We start from the raw sequence: 19,440 nt of genomic DNA on the forward strand, positions 1-19,440 counted from the left end.
CAATCCACAGGACAAAGTTAAAACTGACCATGGCTGGCATGTGCCCAATCACATGCTCAGAAATACATGCGTGCACACACAAACACACACACACACACACACATACTTGTACTTCCATCTTTGTGAGGACACTCATTGACATAATGCATTCCCTAGCCACTTACCCTAACCTTAACCATCACAACTGAGTGCCTAACCCTAACCCTGACCCTAACCTTAACCTAAACCTAATTCTAACCATAACTCTAAAACCAAGTCTTAACCCTCAAAATGTGATTTGAAGGTGTCTCAAAAAGTGAGGACCGGCCAAAACGTCCTCACTCTATTAGTAAAATACTTTTTTTGGTCCTTACTATGTAGCAAATACAAGTACACACACACACACACACACACACACACACACACACTTCAGTGCTGAAGTAAACATTGGCACCAGAATTTGGACTTGCCTCTCTTGAGTGTTGGTAAAGAATGGAGATACACACTTCATCTGCTCCTCAGTCCTGATGTTTTCCTGAGATAAACATTTTAAGTCTTCCATCTGCCAAGTTTCCCTCTGTTGCCGAAAAACGTGTTGCTCTCTCTCCCACACACACACACACACACACACACAAATGTGCAGCACACATTCAGGCACATACGCGCACACACACATACACACACACACACACACACACACACACACACACACACACACACACACACAACTACACCTTAGCCATGTTGGAAGCTTTCCAGCATCAACAAGGCATGAGTTCGATGTTTGTTTGTCTTGTTGAGCCGTTAAGGTTCCCAGGTCCAGTGTGTCAATCATGCACACATTTAAACGCATGTGTTTGTACTGTAAACCTCGTTCCACTCCCATAGCCCCCGATATTAACATGAAACTAATTGACCTTCACCCCTTGAAAACAAGTCTTAAAGGAACTGCACTTATTCACACTCTTGCTGAGAGGTGGTTAGATGAGAAAGGCGTCTGTCCGGCCGCTTCCTTTCCTCTCTTTCTCTGCCGGTGTCTGTTTTGGTGTGTTTGTTCCCTGCAGGCAGGGACCATCCGGATGACCCTCGAGCCTTGACCGAGAGGAGGAGGGGGAGGAGAGGAAGGAGCGAGGGGAGAGAGGGGAGAGAGGGGAGAGAGGGAGGAACACAGGGAGGCCAGAGGAGAGGAGGGGAGGATTGTGGGAACGGAAGGAGGCCAGAGAGAGATGGGAGGATCAGCCCTGGATGTGTGAGGGAGCAGGGAGGGAGGAAAGGAGAGGGAATGGGTTAAACATATTGATGTTGTGCATCTGTGTGTGTCTGTGTGTGTGTTTGTTTGTTTGTGTGTGTGTGTGAGAGAGAGAAAGAGAGAGAGAAAGAGAGAGAGAGAGAGAGATGGAGAAGATGTAGGCCTACTTATGTAATAGCACTCTGCAGCAAGGGAAGTGTGTGTGTTTATCTTTGCATGTCTATGCATGTACTGTTCCCTGTGAAGTGTTTGTGTTAATTGTTGAGTATTTCAAGGCTGAATTTGACACATTTATGGTGCCCTGTGTTATTTTGATCTCGGCCCTCTTACATCATTCATTGTTTTGCTTTCCACCGCCCTCTCACTCTCTGGAAAACACTGCTGGAAAAACTTAGAGCTGCTCTGCATTCACATTTTCAGGCTGAAAGGAAGCCAGGCAGCATTCTCTTAATCCTCTTTAACTTTCCCTCAAAGGTCAAAATTAAAACTGTGAAAGCTGAGATGGTTGGCTAATTTTATTCATGTCACCAAAGAAAAAAAGGCTTCTGATGAACTAAAGTGGCACAGAGGGAAACTCTTGGGGTGATGATATTTCTTGTGCTATAATAATTATTATTTATCATCTTTAACAATCTACAATCGAGTCTGACAATAAAAGAAAATATGGTTCATGTTGCACAAATAGAATAAAACAGCTTCTGTCAAGTTCCTAACTTCTCACAGTTCTTTTCCCACAGTGGAAAATCTAGTTTTTAGTTTTTAGTTTTTAGTTTTACATTTAAGTAAGAATGACGTTTGCTTACAAAATTATCTTTGTCAACATTTCTGAGTTGACATTTGTTCATAAGGACAATACTTGCCTGATGATGTTTTGCAGGTGTAATGTTTATTATATTTACCATCTTAGTTTTGCATGTTAGCGTGCTGAGATTTGTTCTGGACGAATTAAAAATTTTACATAATAACAGTGTTTTATGGACAATGAAAGGATCCTAAAAGTTGTTGTGATTCATCCTCTGGGGACCCTGGATGTCTGTATCAAATTTTAAGACAATCCATTTAATAGTTGTTGAGGCATTTCACTCACAATCACAGATGTAAACCTCGTGGTGGCGTTAGAGGAAAAGTCAGGGGATCACGAAAGATAGCAGGATCCATCCTCTGGGGACCATGAATGTCTGCACAAAGTTTCATGCTGCTAATTCCAATAATTGTTGAGATATTCAGATCCAACTAAAGCAGTGGACCAACCATCAGACAACCAACCACAGCATCTCCAGCCCTACAGCCACACTGCAGCATGGCTAGAAATGACTTTTTCAGTTATCCCAATCTGAATAAACTTTTTAACAAATCTATTAAAGCATGACAGGGTTACTATTTATCCATTTAAACATTAACATTTGAATTTCACTGTTAGGTCTAGAAGTTCAGTGGGACAGTGAGATTACTGTTGGTCCAAAGTTAACAGAGGGATGCTTCAGTGTAGGGACACAGCTGGAAAACCACATTGCTCCCTCTGTGAGGTCATCTCTCTGAGCCTCTCTTCTCTCTCTGGTTGTTGTTATTTGTGTATCTCTGTGGTCAAACACAAGCTGTAAACATGACCCAAAAGCTTGTTAAAAGTATTTCCTCCTCTGGATTTGTTCTTGTTTTCCCCTCATCCTGCTTTCTGCATTTTCTTTTGATCTTTTTCTCTCTCTTCCTTCAACCGATCACCCCTGAGGCTCTGCAGTTTGTTTCAATCACAGCCAACTAAATGGAAACACATGGAGGGTCATTTACTAACAGATTCCCAGAATTCCTGGCTATGAGGTCACACAGTGTTTCAGTTGTATATTGCTCATAACTTTCAGTGCTTGAAAATGGAAGTATAACCTCACGCTCACCAGGAACCACTATGGGCTGGAATTATGTTTTGTGGCTCAGGACTACTCAGCTCAAAGTGTTTTTAGGATGAGTTTCAAGTCAGATTTTTAGAGCACTAATCCAGATAAAGAGCTAAAGACAATAAAACTGTCCCTAAAACGAGCCCAATACAGTGGGTGGACAATCATCATAAACTCTGAAACAGAGCACAGAGAGGAATTCTTCAGGACTGTAAAAAATCTTTAACCTCCTCAGTCCTTCATTGCAAACATGTTTCATGTGGTGAAACATGTTTAAAATCAAAGAACTTTATTTTATTTTGTGGTCAAGAGTCAATAGTTTAAACTAAATGCAAGCTAATCTAATGTGATCTCAATGTAATTCTGAACCATGAATAGTCCATAAAATGCTGCATAAAACATCTGGAATGTTTTCATGCCTCCATAAAATATGACATCTTTAATTATTGTATAGATTTGGGAGAAACAGATACAGCATATTTACATGTGATATTGTCATATACAATGAAAATGGTTATACTGTGAGAAAATAGTATCTATATAAGTCGAATTTTGAGTGGGTAATTAAGTTTGAAACCATGTTTTCGTCAGCAGGTAAGTAAACTTTCTGGGAAGGAGACTGGAGGTGACTCAGCTGCAGAACTAATTCTTAATCTTGACTCTTTTATTGTGAAATCTGTGAGACTGCATGGCTCATGGGGATAGATTAATTCCACCTGGCTGAGTGAGCCTGTTGCATAATAACTTACAATGAGAGAGAACTGGCTGTAGTCCTGTCTGCTGGCGTCGGTTTACAGGGCCAGCATTGTACCATGTTACAGGGAGGGGGCAAATATAGTCCTCTTCCTTCTTCCTGTAATTCGGTTCTTTCTACTTCTTCCCTCTCTACACGACCTCATTAGAAAAGCTAAAACAAAATATTTTCAGTGACTATATCTTTTTGCGCTTATCTAGCTTTTCTTCTCCTTCTTTTTGTTCTTACTCAACTTTTCAGTAACCCTGACAGACCTCACATCAGTCCCCAGTCCCTGCATGGGGTTAACCTCTAACAGAGAATACACACACACACACACACACACACACACACAAACCTCCACCCCCCTACTTTGTGTCTCAGAGCTGGAGAAACACCAGTCTCTCTGGGGGTCTTAGCATGGGGTGACACCTGGGGGGGCTGGAGCCTTGTAATGAGGCCTGGAGGAGTGTGTGTGTGATATGATACTGGTCACATGGATCCTCATGTGGACCCACCCCATACTGCCCTGATTACATCTTGATTTACTTGTGATGTCATATCTGTGTGTGTGTGTGTGTGTGTGTGTGTGTGTTCATGTGTGAGTACACATCAGTTCCTGCTGTGTGATATAACCACATCTTTCAGAGACTTGGTGTAATTCTCTGCTTATCTAGATTACACATTCCAATCAGCCTCAAACACTTACAGAGAGTGAGAGCGATGCAGTGAGTGAGAGAGATAAAGAGAGTGTGTTCTCTCTCTGTTTGTCTTGTTTAAAGAAATTCCACTGGAAACTTTGAGATTCAACTTTCTGTGCACTGAAGAAACCCTAAACCCCACAGAGGTGAAAATTCAGCAACACAAATATAAAGTATAAAGACAAATGGGACCAACATGTTCAGCTTGTGGCCTTCATCGGGGTCAACATACAACACAGCACGCATGAATATGAAGGTACATTACAACTGTAGCCTTTGACCTCTTCAGACTTTTTTTTCCTTTCTCCTTGCAACTTGGAAAAAGGTGAATCTCATGTTGTTTGGAGGTCGTCCTGCTCGTTGCGTAATGCTGCCTCAATGGAAAAGACGCTGGTCTTTCTTTGCAGGCAAGCACAAATCACACACCAGTGGGTGAGTTAAGAGGGAATGGGTTTAATTTGCCTTGCAGCCATCCCACAGGAGCTGTAAACAAGATGAGTCTGTAGTCTGACCTACGAACAGCAAACGTCTGCATTCTCCATTTGTTAAATCCTCATTAGCTCGCCATAATTATGCTCAGTTCCAGCCCTGCTGGGGCCACCAGAATGTGCCTCCAAACTTTATAGTCCAGCAGGTCTCCAATGAGCCAGCAGTAAAAATTTGAAGGCCCATTTAAATGTCTAATTATTCCTTATAATGCAGAAACTTTATCACTCTGTGGAGAGTACAGGGCAAATGTATTTGACCCAGATACTGTGGCAGCATGCAGATATTTCAAGCTACATTTGTCATCTCAAAATTTTAACTTGAGTATTCAGACGTCAGTAAACTACAACATCAAATAAAACCAAAAGAACCAGAAAAGTTAAAGATATTAAAGTTGGAATTAGACAAAGTTTTCTCAGGATTTAAGACAGGAATCGCCGTCATGTCCTGTTAACCTGAAATATTTCCTTTGCTTTCCAAGCAGCAGAACTTTGTTCAAGCAGATGAATAAAGATTCTTTAATTGAAAAAGTCATGTAAATACTGTAAAAAATTACAAAGCTGACATTTCTAATGCAGTCAGACAATTATTCAGCTGAACAAATGTCTGTCAACTGAAAGCACTTTCTTTTTTCAACAGTCAGCCATCAGATCTGTGCCTGCTGGTTCGGCTGTTAAACTGTAAACCAGTTGGCCTGTGGTTTCTGCCTGCTGCTAATCAAATTAGAGAACACAGCCTTCATCATCTCCACACCGTCTGTCACAGCAAGAGATCAACAGTAAGACAGCTCTCTAATCGGCTGGATGAAGTGGACAGGTGGTCAGAAATCATGACTTACCAGTTTCACTTGCTGCTGCATTACAGAGCACAGAAAACAAAGGGTCGTAGCAGAAAAATGTGACTTTAACAATTATATTTGTATAAAGAATTTATATGGCTGAGTCTTATCATTCATAAATATATCTGAAACATAAATATGCACAAGTTGACTGTAGTGATACAAATCATTGGCCTATATACAAGATAGAACCACTTTTATGAGGATCCAGTAGACTCAGTTCAATTGTAGGTTAGACTTTAGAAAGCTACTGCCTTGGCTCTGATATATTTTCTCACCCTTTGACCGTTGACCGTTTTCTGGCTTCACACTTGTTGATCAAAGAGGCTGCCAAAGGTACACCAACATCACCAGAGTTTCTCAGTGGCTTGACTTGTCTTACTTACTCACCACTGTCTCACCCTCTTTATCAGAGCTGTCCTCTGTGCCTTGTTTAATTATCACAGACTTATTTAAAGACCCGTGTAAATGGGTCTTTAAATAAGTCTGTGATGATCCTGGGTTCTGCTGTGTCAAATCACTCTGTGCCAGACTGAATAATATCGGAAGCGAATATTTTTTCTTTTAAAATAAAATCACGTACATCTTGTTTCTGTTTTATAAAGTAATATACAGGCCTATATACAGTGAGGTCCAAAAGTCTCCTTTCCCAGTCACTGTTGTATTCTCTGTTTCTCTGTTTCAGTAGATGGACCGTGTTCCCCAGGGTAAGATACTCATCAAATGTTACAACACGTGTTCCGAGATGAAGATCTTAATTTGAAATTCCTAACCGGACGTGCATTGTGCTCATTCCGGTGAATTGACGCCTCTCCTTGCGTGAGGAGCTCATCCCCCTTTACTTTTTCCGTCTAGAGCGCTCCAGAGTCAGTCACAACCCGCCGCTAAGAGGTTTACCTGCCCCGCTGCTGAGGTCTGTGTCGGTGGATTTTACGACTGAACTACAGGGATTTTATTTCTCAGGACTGACGGAGCGACGCTTCACTCCGTAGGTAAATATTAATGATAAAAATGCCTTTATTTTGTAGTAGCCTACTTCTTTTTTTTTCTCATGGGTTTAAATGTGGTCAGTGGACGGTCGGTGGCCGCTGCCTACCTGTTGAATAGACCTTTTGTTTTCTATTATGTGAACAACATAAAGAGGAAAAAGTGACCAGTGTAACATTTTATTTGTCAACATAAAAGCCTCGGCTGCGCTGTGTGTGTGACACTCCCTTTGGTTTCAGTGTGCGCAGCTGTGCAGATGTAGTGGAGGGAAAAAACCTAGATAGAGCCGACTTCACCCAACTTGACAGACAGACACGATACCAAGTTTTTATCACGTATAATCATATAAACATCATCACGACAGCCAATGGGAGTTTTTGGCGGTGACTTATACTTATATCCCGATATGAGAGGATATATTTGTTTCACCAGGGTTTATATTGGAAAATCTCAGCCAGCCTGTGTTGTAATGATTTAATATCTAAACAGATTAGGTGTTACAGGAGCAGTCAGATATGGTGCGCCCTCGCTGTTCCTGTGCGAAATTTCCCAAAAAGGAAGGGCAGATCAGTGATGGTGAAATATTACACAGGTTGAACCACATCCAGTGACTCAGACCTGAAATTACTGCTACCTGTAGCTACTGCTCCAGGAATGAAATCCCCTCTCTCGCCAGAGACAGGAGGTCATAGCACTCCGCTGCCTGAGATAATGAGCCGCACACTTATGGACGTTTTTGATATGATTCAGTTTTTTAAAAGTCTCATTTTAATGTAGCAAGAGTTTAATTCTTTAACAGCAGCAGAGCTTCAAGCTCTATAATAACCAGAGCATTGTCACTGAATGGGCCAATCAGAGCCGGAGCAGCAGCTGATTGAAAATAAACCTGGCTGTGCTGAATCTGTGACTGTCAGCGCAGATTAGACCAGGAAGAGATTGCTGTGTTTGTTCCACTGGTACCAATCAGTCAAACGGCGAGACAGTCTTCAGGAGGACAGGGATGATCTCACAGGCTGTAGTTACACAACACACACGGAGGGAGAGAGAGGGCAGAGGGAGTGGACTGCTGCAGTGAGTCTGTTCTCTGCAACTCGCTGTCTTTTGTTTCTAATCTTTGCGCCTCAGCAGTGGTTAGATTCAGGGGTTGATCAGTTTTTGTTTTTTGATTAGTGGGTCATATTCTGCTGCTGGCCTTCATGAAACTAGTGGAGAGAAAGGGGAAGACAGTCAGTCAGAGATTCTTTCCCAAATCTCCTCTCAAATCCATTTTCTTCAACACCCTGTGAGAGGGAAATCACAGCTACAGCTGACTCAGTGAACGCACATACCTCACCACGGTTTGAGGATGTATGAATATGAATTCACAGATTTACTGGTGGTTTCCAGCTTTGAGTCTGTGCCAGTGTGAGACAAAAATAAACTAGATTCCCTCTACACACGTCACGACTCTTCGCAGGAAACTTGATCATCATCAACAAGACAAAAAATTATAGATGCATTATGAAGAGAAGCCTCACAGGGAATTAAGCCACATCAACTAGAGGTCACCGAATCTGCTTTACTTATATGGTCAAAACAAACGGTTTAGCTCTCAAGCAAAAGGCTTTTTGTCAACAATCGGCTGCTGCGCGCAATTACGCATGACGCAAGACACTGCGGATGATAACAGCAATGAAAGGAGCGGGCCATGGTGCGTTCAGGCACCTTCGCTTCTGCGTGTTTGTCCTAGAAGATGACAGGGCTGGCGGGTGGCTCGCTGGTTCTCTGTCCTGTTTTAGTGGAGACAGGCAGCAAATGGAGCATGAGAGCAGAAACAGATGTCAGGTCAGTCTCCGCTGTGGCTGATTGCATCATCAGCAGTGTCCCAATTTCCAGCTTCTAGCAAAGGTGATGCACGGAGGAAAGAAACACCTGCTCTGAACGATTACCTCCCTGAGAGCTACCAGTACTGAAACTGTGCCAACCTGAGGAGAAATATGATGTTTATCTGTGGGAAGTGAGAAGTTTGAGGGTTTAGACTTTTTCAGGGTTAAGGTCGATTACTTTTAGGCTATTCGAGTGAGGCCATGGGGATTATAGTACAGATAAGGTTTGTATGTGTGTGTGTGTGTGTGTGTGTGTGTGTGTGTGTGTGAACAGAATAGACCTGGGACCCTTAATGACTAAAGTTAAACTGTAAGACAAACATGCAACTCATGCCTCATTAACACTGTGTGTGTGTGTGTGTGTGTGTGTGTGTGTGTGTGTGTGTGTGTGTGTGTGTGTGCGTGCGTGTGTGCGTGTGATTACTATTTCACTGGTGCCACTGAAGTAACTTTTTTGATGTCAAATTTTGGTTTTTATTGACTTGTCTTAATTAACCTAGAAATGTAAAATATCAGTTACTAAGTTATCAAATGGTACAATTAGATCTACAACATACTAAAAACTAACCATATTTCAGCCTGATCCAGCCCTGAGCACAGTGTGTGACTATAATTATGTTTGGGTGACTCTTCACTGATTGAATTTCCTCACTGATGGCATTAAAGAACAGTCTACTCACTCACTGAGCTGAAAACCCAGTTGGAGTTTGTAGGTCTGTAACACCAGTTCAGCCAAACTACACAAATTCCTTTTTTCTTGTCCTTGAAGCTCCAGTAGAAACATGCATCATGCCCCATGGCTCATAAAAGCGGAATATTTACTGCTTTAGCTCCTATATTTCCTCACAAAGCTTTTTGAGTGAAAACAGGATAAAGAAATGGGGTTAATGTTGTAATTATTGACCCATAGTGCAGTTGTTCAGCCGTGAAAGAGTGGGATGACTGCAGCTTTAAATAGAAGGCCAAGCTAGCATCAGTGGTTAAACTGAGTGAATGAATGAATTTTTACTTTTGTGTCATGATCATCCTGCGTCATCCATTAATCCACAATCCACAGATCCAGAGTTCTGCAAATACAGTACAAAGATAATCAAATCTACAACGATGTACATCAATGACTGGCAAAAACGTAGAAATTAGAATAATAATAATAATACAAATGAAATGGTCCATCTTACCATCTCTTTAAGGCTTTTGAGACAAAGTTAGCAAAACCCATCATAAACATGACACAACATCAGTAAACCAGAATATTTGCCTAGTTTTTAAGTTTTTAATTGAATTAATCTCCTGTTTTTTGTTTTTTTTGTTTTGTTTTTTCAGTTAGTCGATTCATTGTTTTGTTCATGAATTGTCAAAAAAATCCAGAGCTCATGGTGACATCTTGAAATGTTGTGTTTTGTGTAACAAACTGTTAAAACCCAAAGATATTCAGTTAACACTGTTATAAAACAGTGAAGTAAAAAAGCAGAAAATCTGAGACGTTTTTGAGAAGCTGCTGACACTTGAGAACGTTAAGAATTCTTTCACTATTTTCTCTTGAAAAATAATTGAAAAGATTGAATAATTATCAAAAATGTGCCAGTTATTTTTCTGTTAATTGGCTAATTGATTAATCAACCAATCATTTCAGCTCTACTTTGAACAGTACAAAAGAAATTAACTTTTCACTTTTCAAAGGAGGCATATCTGTTATAAGCTGTGCAACTAAAGATATTTTCACTTCTTGATAAGTAAAATGTAACATATGATTCAGGGTGAAACACTTATACATGTAGAGTATGTTGTCTTTAGGCTGATGACAGACCTGTTGACAGATTTATGAATTATTCCTTTAAAGGAGCAGCTGAGGGCAGGTCCCCACATCCCACCTTTCCTCTGAGTCAAATACAATTATTCATCAATGGGAAATCAGTGTTGAAACTGAACAGAAACATTTCAGTAGGAGTGTCTCCACCTCTCTGATCTAGTTCTGACTGGTTAGCCTCTACCCTGTTGTTATATTTATGTGTATTTGCATTGATGTGGTCCCACTGCTGTCACATTTCACAGTCTGGTTGTTTTGTGGGCTTTAATGGAGCCAACAGTGCACGTCCTCCCCTCATTAGATATGATTTTAATTCACTTGTTCCACTGCTTTGTTTGACTTTGTGCTGTATAAATACAGTTGGTATTGTTTTATTTGTGTTTAAATGAGGGCTGACAAGTTAATGTCCGACTTTTTATGACTCAGTGGCTTAAATTAGACTGAACTATTTAAGATCTCAACTATAATAAATCTGTGGTTCAGATGTTCTCACTGTCAGATGGAGAGGATCTCTTTTCTGTCCCATTTGTGGTTGATGTCTTTGGGTAATGGCGAGGGAGAAAGAAACAAAAGATTTTCCCATTTAAAAAGTTACATTTAGGACAAATCAGCCCTTCAGTCCTGTTTTCAACCAACAACCTGTGATGTTCCAGGATCCTGAACGCCAGGAGCTAAGAGAGATGAAACACTGATGTTCTTATAGTCACCATATCCACATTGATCCATCACCTAAAGACAACCACCTCTAAACCATCTCCAACCAAAACATTTTCTCCTTTTTTACCTAAACTTAACCACATCAAGGCTGATACCTAACCACTACAGTCTTATGTTCTGTGACAGAAAATAATAAGAAAATTCAGTACTGTACTGTACTTCAGGACAATTCAGATGGAAATGTTTTTCTTCTTAGTTTTTATCTGCATTTATCTGACAGTTTTAGTTGCTAATATTTGTTACATACCAAACATAAAGTACAGCTGAGGCAGGTGGAAATATCAATAGTTTGGTTGTAAACCAAAGTATTGGACAAATTAAATGTTGACCTGATGATAGCGCTAAATAAAAAGGTCTGGAGACCACCAGTGTTATAACACATCCTTTGAGGACGTGAATGTGTGTGCCACATTTAACTGAAATCCATCCAAGAGTTGTTTGGATATTTCAGTCTGGACCAAACTTCATAGATTCTTTGTCAACACTGACAAAGTCCTTTGTGTGGATTTATCTTTATAAGAGAAACACACAGTAAACTGTGCTGCATGGTGTTGATATCACCTGAGAAGAAAGACCCAATGGCAGCAGGAGAATCAGTCAGGCCTGTTCAGTTACAGACTTGTGTCTCTCTGACAGTGTGTCAGCGCTGAGCTGATTACAACAGATATACAGTAAATGTCTCTCATGTACCAACTAATCTGATGCTTTACTTGTTCCACTGGAGCCACTTCTGTCCAGCTCCTGCTGGGACCGGGTCAGGGTTAGCTTAGTTACTCAGCACGGCGGTTACATTCAACAGTCGGGTCAGTAGTGTTTAAATAGAGTAAAGCAGGTTCTTACCACATGTCGAACTGTAGAAATTTAAATACTTATTTCTAATTACCCCAGTTTCAATCTAGAAATATTGTCTAAATGTCTTTTGGCCTGTGAATCACAGAGTCAGTGCTTACCGGGAAGTTTTGTGTGGGAGAGGTTTGTTTCCAGTATTGTGGCTCATCTAGAAAATGAAACTTATTTTCTTTAAGTGAGTTTGTTAAAGCAACAAAAGGCCCTGCAGAATAAATGAAATCTTTATTATATTTAGTATAGCTCTGTATTTGACTTTATTGCATTTTTGTGTAAACACTTTAAACACTTACAACATTTAACTTCCATTTATTATTTTATTATTTAAATTATATATATACTATTATTTGTATATAATATAATTATTTATATACTCACCTCTTAGAGGAAACCTATGACAATATGTAGTTTCCAAAGAACTCCCAGTGAAGGAGCTGAAAAATACAAGAGGGACATCTTAACTCCAGCTGATGACGTTTGTCTCAGAACAAAATCACAGAGGATGTTAGTTTTCAGAAGAGCTGGGGCAGAACATATTGAGCCAACAGAAGGAGAGAGAGATTTAGACTGCGATCACTTCCGAACCAAATTTAGAGCCACTGTATTATGATTCAAACTGAAGCAGCAACTCTTTCACTTTAAACCCAAAAATAAAGTCGTTAAATCAAAGAAATGATCCTCTTTCTGTAACCACCTCACATGTTTATTTCTGTGAGGCTCTCACCCATGAAGCTGTGTCAATGTTCACACAACTTCAGGGGCCATTGTGGTGATGATGTCATGGCGATGAGTCTATTTTGCTGATTTTATTATAAGTTCTTTGCACAGAAATGTTTAAATAGCTTAAATAGCATAAACTGAACTAAAAGATTCTGAAACTCTCTGAAATAGAAATATTTGCGATATAATATTTAACAGTAACAATGCTGTTGTTGACAGTACTCCTATACTGGTCTGATTAAAACCTGCCTCAGATCCTCAGAATCCAAATCCACTGGAGAATATAGACGAGTCTCAGTCTCAGTCTGTGTGATCATGAAAAAGGTGAAATTTTATTTGATGAAATAATCAGTGTCAACAGTGTTGGGATCCACACTGTCACTCACATGACGAGGAGATGAGGAATGTGTGGATTACACATTCCTCATCTCCTGAGTAAATACAAAGACAGTCTGTAAACTGGAGGTCATAAGATCATCGCAGTGATTTTTCACACTCTGCCCAAAGCTCTGTGTCTCAGTTTTTAACAATAGTGAGCATACATACATCTACACAGCATTCAGACACGCTTCAAGTCACAAGATATGAAAATTATATAAGAATAGAAAACTGCACTCATCATTAGATAACTATATTTTGTCATCCAGTTTGATAAATACAAATTTTTAGACCTGATGAAGATGACCTTCTAGATGAAATTCAACCTCATTCTGCTCCTCTGTTGAAAAGCAAGTGATTGGTCTTTTTTTAAATTTCCTCTGTCATCAAAAAGTCAGCTTTTCCAAACCAGCTGTTGTCAAATGTTAGTGTCATGGATTAACTTCTCAAAATGATCCAAATCTCATTTTGTTGCGTAACATAAAACATAAAACAGTGCGTGTCTTTATGTTTAAAGGGTTAAATACCAGAGGGACATTTAGGATGGGGAGGGGATCACAAGATCACAGAGCCCTCAGGCTTGACCTTCGAGTCATCCCATAATTCACAGTGCTTGCCTCGGGAAGAGACTAAAAACCCAACAATTTCCATGCAGTAATTTGTGTTTCCGGTAACTGTGCTGAGGGGTCTTTGGGAATGCATGACCAATTTTCTGGAACGATTCACTGACTGACTCACTGTAAGAGCAGCCCCACCGCCCACAAGTCCTCAAGTCACGTCACTGTCACACAGTTTGGGGCAGGCAGACCGCCCTCAGCAAACACTCGGGATTCTTGGAGTGTCCTCTGGCTCACTGAAAAGAAGGTTGTAAATCTCCCCCTGCCTTCATTCCTCTCTACCCCAGCTCCTGCCTCCCCCCTTCCCCTTCGCACCATCCATCGCTTTTCCTCCCTCCACCTTCATCTTCTCTTTCGGCCTCTTTCTCACTCCGTTTTCTCTCTCGTTTCTCCTCACAGATCTCCAGTGTTTTCCTGTAACATTCCTGAAGTGTCTGAAGAATTCAGAGGACTAACCCAGCAGCAGACAGAGATCATATTCCTCATCCCTTCATCCCTCGTGCCTGAAGAGGGATAAACAGGAGCGTTTGTATGTTTTGAGGAGAGGAGGGCCCAGCGTCTGCTTGGATATGGCTTTTCTGTGTATGAGAAAAAGACAGAGGGTGCTGATCTGAGGTCAAGGCCTTCCTCCTCTCCCCCCGCAGCGCCTGAGTCACATGTCAGTGTGAGGCAAAACCCCCCGAAGCTGCTGTTGCTACACTGACCGACCTAAATATTCGTAAACTCTCTCGGAGAACCAACACAGACTGGATCACTGAGCTGAAGTGAAAAGAGCCAAGAGAACTTCTGATCAAGTGAGTTTGCTTTGTGAGCTGCTGACGCTGTGTTTGCTTTTAGCTACATTTCTGCGGCTGGTTTGAATCACCCTGAGAAACTGACTGCTACCCAAACATACAGAGGTGCCTGAGCTGCCCAGTGAGCAGACCTGAGGAGCTTTACCTCTTCTCTCAGATAAAGAGAAGCACACTGAGTTTTCTCTGAGAGACTGATCCACCTCACTTTGACTTTTCAGAAGCAAAATGCCAGCAAAGACGCCAATTTACTTAAAAACTACAACTCCCAAGAAGGGAAAGAAGCTGAAGCTCCGTGATGTCCTCTCTGGTGACATGATCAGCCCCCCGCTGGGCGACGTACGTCACAGCGCTCATGTGGGTCCAGAAGGGGAGGGAGACATGTTTGGAGATGTGGGTTTCCTCCAGGGTAAGATGGACATGCTGCCGTCCCTGAGTCGGACACAAAACGGTCACGCACGCTCGCAGAGCGTGGAGAGACGCCTGGATGAGGGCTTCATCGCGAGACAGGACTCACACAACTACGCCTACAACGGTTTCCATTATCAGCACTCCTCCACTGGCCTGCTGAAGACCACCATCTCCATGCCTGTGTTCATCGCCCACGAACAGGCTCCACCCAAACCCCCACGCCTCCACCTGGACGACCCCTCCCCTCCCTCTCTGCCCTCTCAGCAAAACCACCTCAACCACTACCAGCAGCCCACAGAGGCGAGCCACAAACAGGCCAACGGCCACAGTCACGCAGACGACCACAGCCAGCAGCACCCGACCCTGTCGCTCTGTGAGAACGGGGTGGTGGGCCGTTTGGCGTCAGAGCCCTGCCGTGACATCTCCCTTTCCCCCGCCATCCGCAGGCTCGTCCCCTCCTCAGGCTCCTTCTCAGAGGTCTCCTCTGAGGATTCCACGTCAGAAACCTGTGGGCCCCTGGACGTCCACCGCGGCCTCAGCCTGGACTCTGACGCTGGCCTGAGCAACGAGGATCTGAGGAGTGAACGCAGCGAGTCTCCCTGTGCTGCCTTTCACCTGGCCGGTCTCACAGCCTCCTCCAACGTATCCCGGTCAGACTCAATGGCGGGGTTGGACCTGGATCTGGGTCCGTCTATCCTGGAGGATGTCCTGAGTATCATGGACCGCTACAAGGCTGTGGACGACCGCTGTGAGCTGTGAATGGGACAATCAATGTGATGTACAGATATTTTTTGTACATGGTTGAATAAATCCTTAAAAACTCTGTGAAGAGACTGAAGGAGGACAAGGGATGGAGGAATGGAACATGTAGGGAGGAGAAAATGTCTTGCGAGAAGAATGACAGCTGAGTTTAAAGGTAAGACTTTAAACTCAGACTTTAAACTTTGAGACTCAAAGAGCTGAGAGGCATGTGGACATTAGTGTAAAGTGCTGGGACATTGCTGCCTGAGAAGACCACAGCTGAGGCAACAGGCTGGTCCTCGGGAGCCTTTATCAAAGCTGAACCTCAGACTCATAAACATTCAAACTGTGAGATGACAATGAGCAGATCCACAGTCATGGAGTTATCATGAACTTTGGCAACCCTTCTCTCTGGACAAAATATCAGCCAATATCCGTATTGTACTGTCTGTTAATCTCTTCATTGTTCTGTTTGTCAATGGCTAACTGACTCGGATATAAATGTGTCAACTGACCCGGGAAAATGGGAGAAATCACCAGCTGTGAACAATAATCAGGAGCAACAGGACTCACTTATCCATGGTGGAAACCACAACTACTAATATGTCATTTTTTACAATTTAGGCTGTGCATTTCTGCAGTAGAGTTCAAATTACATGTGCTCAGTCATACTGAGCTGAACTGCAAACATAGATAGTTCTATACTGTAGGTCATACTCTGCACTAATTCATTTGGCTGCTTAAAAATATCAATTTCAGGACTGAATATTAAAATCTTATCTTCACTCTTTTAATGTAATGCTTCAATGCCAGATAAAATGTGAAGAACTGCTCATTTTACTGTTCTTCTTTAACAGATGAAGATATAAGCTTAAATGGTCTCTACCTGTCCTCTAGTGTTAGTTTTGGGAACAGCAGCTCCAACTTTTCTGTGACAGATTTCTTTCTTTTGATAAGAGGGAAACGGAGGAAGTTTACTCCTGTAGTTTAACTAATAAATCGCTTTTTCAGTGTAAGAAAATTGCTGCTTTGTACTGTAAATCATTTTTCAGATACTGATCTTTTTAACATACTCATCTTCCATTTTGTGGCTCAGTGTCAGCCTCTCTAATATTCACTGTCTGCATTATCACAGTAGCCTATTATTCAAATTGCATTTATGCTGCATATATCACTGTACATGTATGAATAAAAGGTTCCTACAAAAATACTTTGGATTCATGGACAAATCTTCACACTTTTTTTGTATTCACATATATATCAAGACTGACAAATTCAACAACAATCAAAACTCACATTCCATCAATGCCCAGTGTCCCAGAACCCAAACAGTATTTCTGTGCTGGAATAATGTGAGTAAACACAATTTTGTCTAAAGATATACAACATCTAAGAGTAAGATCAACCAAAATATTAACATTTATTAAAACTAGATTTTAACAAAAGGCTTGTGCCCGAGCCTCAAGCTTGTAAACTTGTTTTACATGTTTTTATCAGAAGGATTAATGTGATTTTATGGCTGCCTTAATGGTTCTCAGTGGTTTACATTTACATGTGTTCATTTGGCAGATGCTTTTGTCCAAGGGTTGTAGTGTGTAACTACACTGAAGTTTATTTTAGTGCACTGCATGTCTGCCTTGAGGCTTGATAGATGTGGTCCCTGATGGTTCTTACATTTTTATTTTGAATTCTTTAATTAGATTTTAACAATCCTCACTGTTTACTGGTCTGCATTACATGGCATAGGGCTTCATGTTGTCCAATAAAGTGTATATTAGTGCAGATGATTAGTATGAATGTCCACAGAGGAATGAAAAGAAAGTAGCCCTAAAGCTTTTAATTGCTTTAGTTTTGTCAACATATTTTGAAAGGGTTTACTGGAAGTTGTAGTATACTCTATTGTCAGTCTTTACAAATTCCATGTTTTGACCAGAAAAATCTGGTTTCTGGTCGAGAATACCTAAGGGAGATGGTTGGAGATGAGGTCAATGTGTTTTTGTTTACATTAGCATGTAATTTCCCCCTCTTGTGGCCACACAGTGGAATTGTAACACAGCTATCAAGATGGCATCAGTGCAGACATAAGTGCCAATGCTTCTAGTAAAGAAGTTCAAAATGATACTTGAAAACTGGAAAAGGTGTTAATCTGTGCGCTGTGAAAACAATTATAAGGTTTCTCACATAAGTGTTATGACATTAAACCCAACAACCGCCATAAAACAGTAAAAAGAATAAGACAGAAGAAGCACGGTCAACAACAAGCATAGAAGGAATGAACCCTAATGTTAATGTTACAAGAAAAAAGATGGTTTCATCCCAGTGTAAACACATAGCTCACTGGTGATTCAGAGCTAGAGCTGTGTGTATAGTTGTCCTATGATGACATCTGCTTTCATCAGATCTGATCCAACTATTTTATTTACAAACAGGGAGGAAATAAAAAATGTAAAATCAAAAGTCCCAAACCCACAACTGTAGGCAACATGTTTTGGCACTGTTAAGGTTACACGTCACAAAGTGCCCCTTTCCTCTTTATACCATTTTGAGGCTGTACAGTCCCTCCCACTCAATCACTTAACAGGTGACATCAGTTAAATCTCTGAGGGACTGGGCCATCACTAATATAAATAGTATGGTTTAGCTCATCAGCTCCAACCCTGTTTTGCTATGTTAACCCAGTTTTTAGTTGTCGGAAAATAGAAGGAGCAAGCCTTGATCTCTCTCGCCTTGCTCTCCTTTTATTTCAGTTCACACATTGAGTCACACACATTATTGACGAGGGCGAGCCAAAGCATCTGTATCAATATCCACATCAGTTAGAGATCTCTGAAAATTAGTGGTTTCCTCCCCTGAAATCATGAGCTCCATACAGTAATACTGCTGTTTTAAAAATGGGGGGATTCAGAACACATACACACACATTTGTACTGACACAACCTTGTATGAATACTGTAAAATATTGTCAAAAACCGATTTTACATACATTGGAAGTATCATAATAGTATAATAACTGTGACAAAGTATAAAATAACATGGCTGTGATTGTACAGGTTATTACAGACACTGTTATTATACCTACATCGGTATTTTTCTGAAATATAGTAACCTAATGTTGCACAAGTACATTGTTAGATTATGTACTTTACTTAATGTAACTGTAAAAATGACAAAAAGAAATCACTGTCATAATTTTGGATTTATCACAAATTTATCATTAATTTAGAGAATTTAAAGATGTGAAATTTGTGTTTTACAGTTTACTGCATACAGTATAAATTTATGTCTATTTTACAGTATTGGAACAGTCTCATTAGGTTTAATATAATGCATTCTTTGTCTTCTTTATCCCTCTCAACTCCCTCTTTAACAATGTGACCCAACATGAGTTGTACTTATGATGTCCCTCCAGTTGGTAGAACAGATTTGTTAAGCATGGTCAGACTTGTCAAATACTGTTGTTAGAACAAATATTCCACTGAGACTCTAACTATCAAAAACTTTAAATCTAACACAGGTAACCTCCCTTCACACTTCAGTCCAGGTGCAACAACTCCTTCACTTCCAAACAGCATGGAAGTGGGCAGGAGGTCATCTGGAGATATTTCCTGCTTCGTGCTGACTTTTCTTTAGCTTGATAAATTCAATAAATCCACTTGGATAAAATGCTGTTTATACAGGTGAGTGT

The 19,440-nt window shown here is 41.0% G+C and overlaps 1 protein-coding gene across 1 annotated transcript; it reads left to right on the plus strand.

Annotated features, from left to right (window-relative positions):
* The first annotated feature begins 6,721 nt into the window (after window positions 1-6,721).
* Window positions 6,722-16,965, plus strand: LOC139631966 (cdc42 effector protein 2). The gene is made up of 2 exons (XM_071496660.1): window positions 6,722-6,867; window positions 14,212-16,965. Exon 2 carries the CDS (start codon window positions 14,832-14,834, stop codon window positions 15,771-15,773), a length of 942 nt encoding a protein of 313 aa, XP_071352761.1. The 5' UTR covers window positions 6,722-6,867; window positions 14,212-14,831; the 3' UTR covers window positions 15,774-16,965.
* The last annotated feature ends 2,475 nt before the right edge of the window (window positions 16,966-19,440 follow it).

Source organism: Trachinotus anak, unplaced genomic scaffold (assembly GCF_046630095.1).
Source record: "Trachinotus anak isolate AG129_WGS33_773 ecotype Australia unplaced genomic scaffold, CSIRO_AGI_Tana_v1 ptg000014l, whole genome shotgun sequence".
Lineage (NCBI taxonomy): Eukaryota > Metazoa > Chordata > Actinopteri > Carangiformes > Carangidae > Trachinotus > Trachinotus anak.